Here is a 1,212-nt window from a genome sequence, read left to right as displayed (position 1 = left end):
CACCCTGCCCGGCTCCTGGAGGCAGTCCAGCAGCACTCGCTGGACGCGGTGTTGGCGCGCAGCGACGGCGCCCAGATCGTGGCCGACATCCGGAGGGACATCGACCAGGTCTCCGTACGTATGTCTCAGCCGGGCCTCGCTCACAGCGGGTTTCGGTCAGAGATGGCATTTCCTCACGGCCTTGGTGCCGCAGCTTTCTGGGTCTCCAGCTCCCGCGTGTGCCCTGGTTTCCTGAAATGTCCCGCCCTGTGTGTGCTCCCCATGCGCGGGGCTCCCCGGCCGGTGCTTCCAGTCAGCCTTTCCCGCGGGGCAGTGGGTGGCGCAGGGCCCAGCGCGGGGACGGCAGGGCGGGGACAGGACCCGGGGTCGCTCCGCGGGAGGCGTGCAGGGTGTGCCGTGCTGGCGCCCCGTCACAAGCGCGCAGGAGGGTTGGCCCTGCTCCCGCCTAAATCATGCTGAATGCTTGGAGCTGGGCACCGAGGCCCTCCTGTCGCCGCTGGACCCTGTCCTCCAGAGCGACATCTCAGGGCAGGAAGGGTGACGTCTCTTTAATCCTCACCTGAGGATGTTTTCCCACTGGGAAGGAGGGAGAGAAACATCAACGTGAGAGAGGCACATGGATTGGTTGCCTCCCAAACACACCCCATCCGGAGCCTGGGGTTGAGCCTGCAACTGAGACACGTGCCATTGGCCGGGAATCAATCCTTTGTGCTGCAGGCCGGTGCCCTAACCATTGAGCAACCGGCCAGGGCAGGGGTTACAGCTCTTTTTTAGGATTAAAGTAAGTTGGGGTTTATGTGGCCATTTTATGGGCTAAACAAAAAATTTTTAAATCTCTTGACAAGTGTGAATAAAAAGTTGAAGCGCAGCCCCTCTGTGCGCTGCTCAAGCCCGGCCTTGAGTGGCAGGTGCCTGTCAGTGACTGGGGCGGGGCGGGGCTCACCGTTACAGCACTGTCTGCTTCGAGGACCCGGCCTGTCTGCCCTCCCTGTGCACGACCCTGGCTCTGAGGCCAGGCAGGGTCAGGTGCTTGGCCACCTGCATGTGTCTGTTGCTCCTTCAAGAAAGAGTTTGACTTCATTGCCTTTAAGGAACTTAGTGAGGTGGACAAGTGATTGTAAATAAAAGCAGTTTGTGAACTAAAAGGAGCTAAATAAGTGCAAAGTTGTGTCCGAGTGGTTATGTTTTCTGACTGGCTGGTGTAGTGGTTGG

The 1,212-nt window shown here is 59.6% G+C and overlaps 1 protein-coding gene across 1 annotated transcript in view; it reads left to right on the top strand.

Annotated features, from left to right (window-relative positions):
• The window catches only part of IGHMBP2 (immunoglobulin mu binding protein 2), a 13,632-nt gene that overhangs the window by 4,905 nt on the left and 7,515 nt on the right, over positions 1–1,212 (top strand). The window contains 1 exon segment of the mRNA XM_015568948.1: positions 1–454. This exon segment is cut by the window's left edge and continues 69 nt beyond it. Coding sequence (XP_015424434.1) covers positions 1–454 — 454 coding nt within the window.

Source organism: Myotis davidii, unplaced genomic scaffold, assembly GCF_000327345.1.
Source record: "Myotis davidii unplaced genomic scaffold, ASM32734v1 scaffold425, whole genome shotgun sequence".
NCBI lineage: Eukaryota > Metazoa > Chordata > Mammalia > Chiroptera > Vespertilionidae > Myotis > Myotis davidii.
Note: the sequence above shows the minus strand (reverse complement) of the source record. Positions and strands in the feature narration are given on the sequence as shown.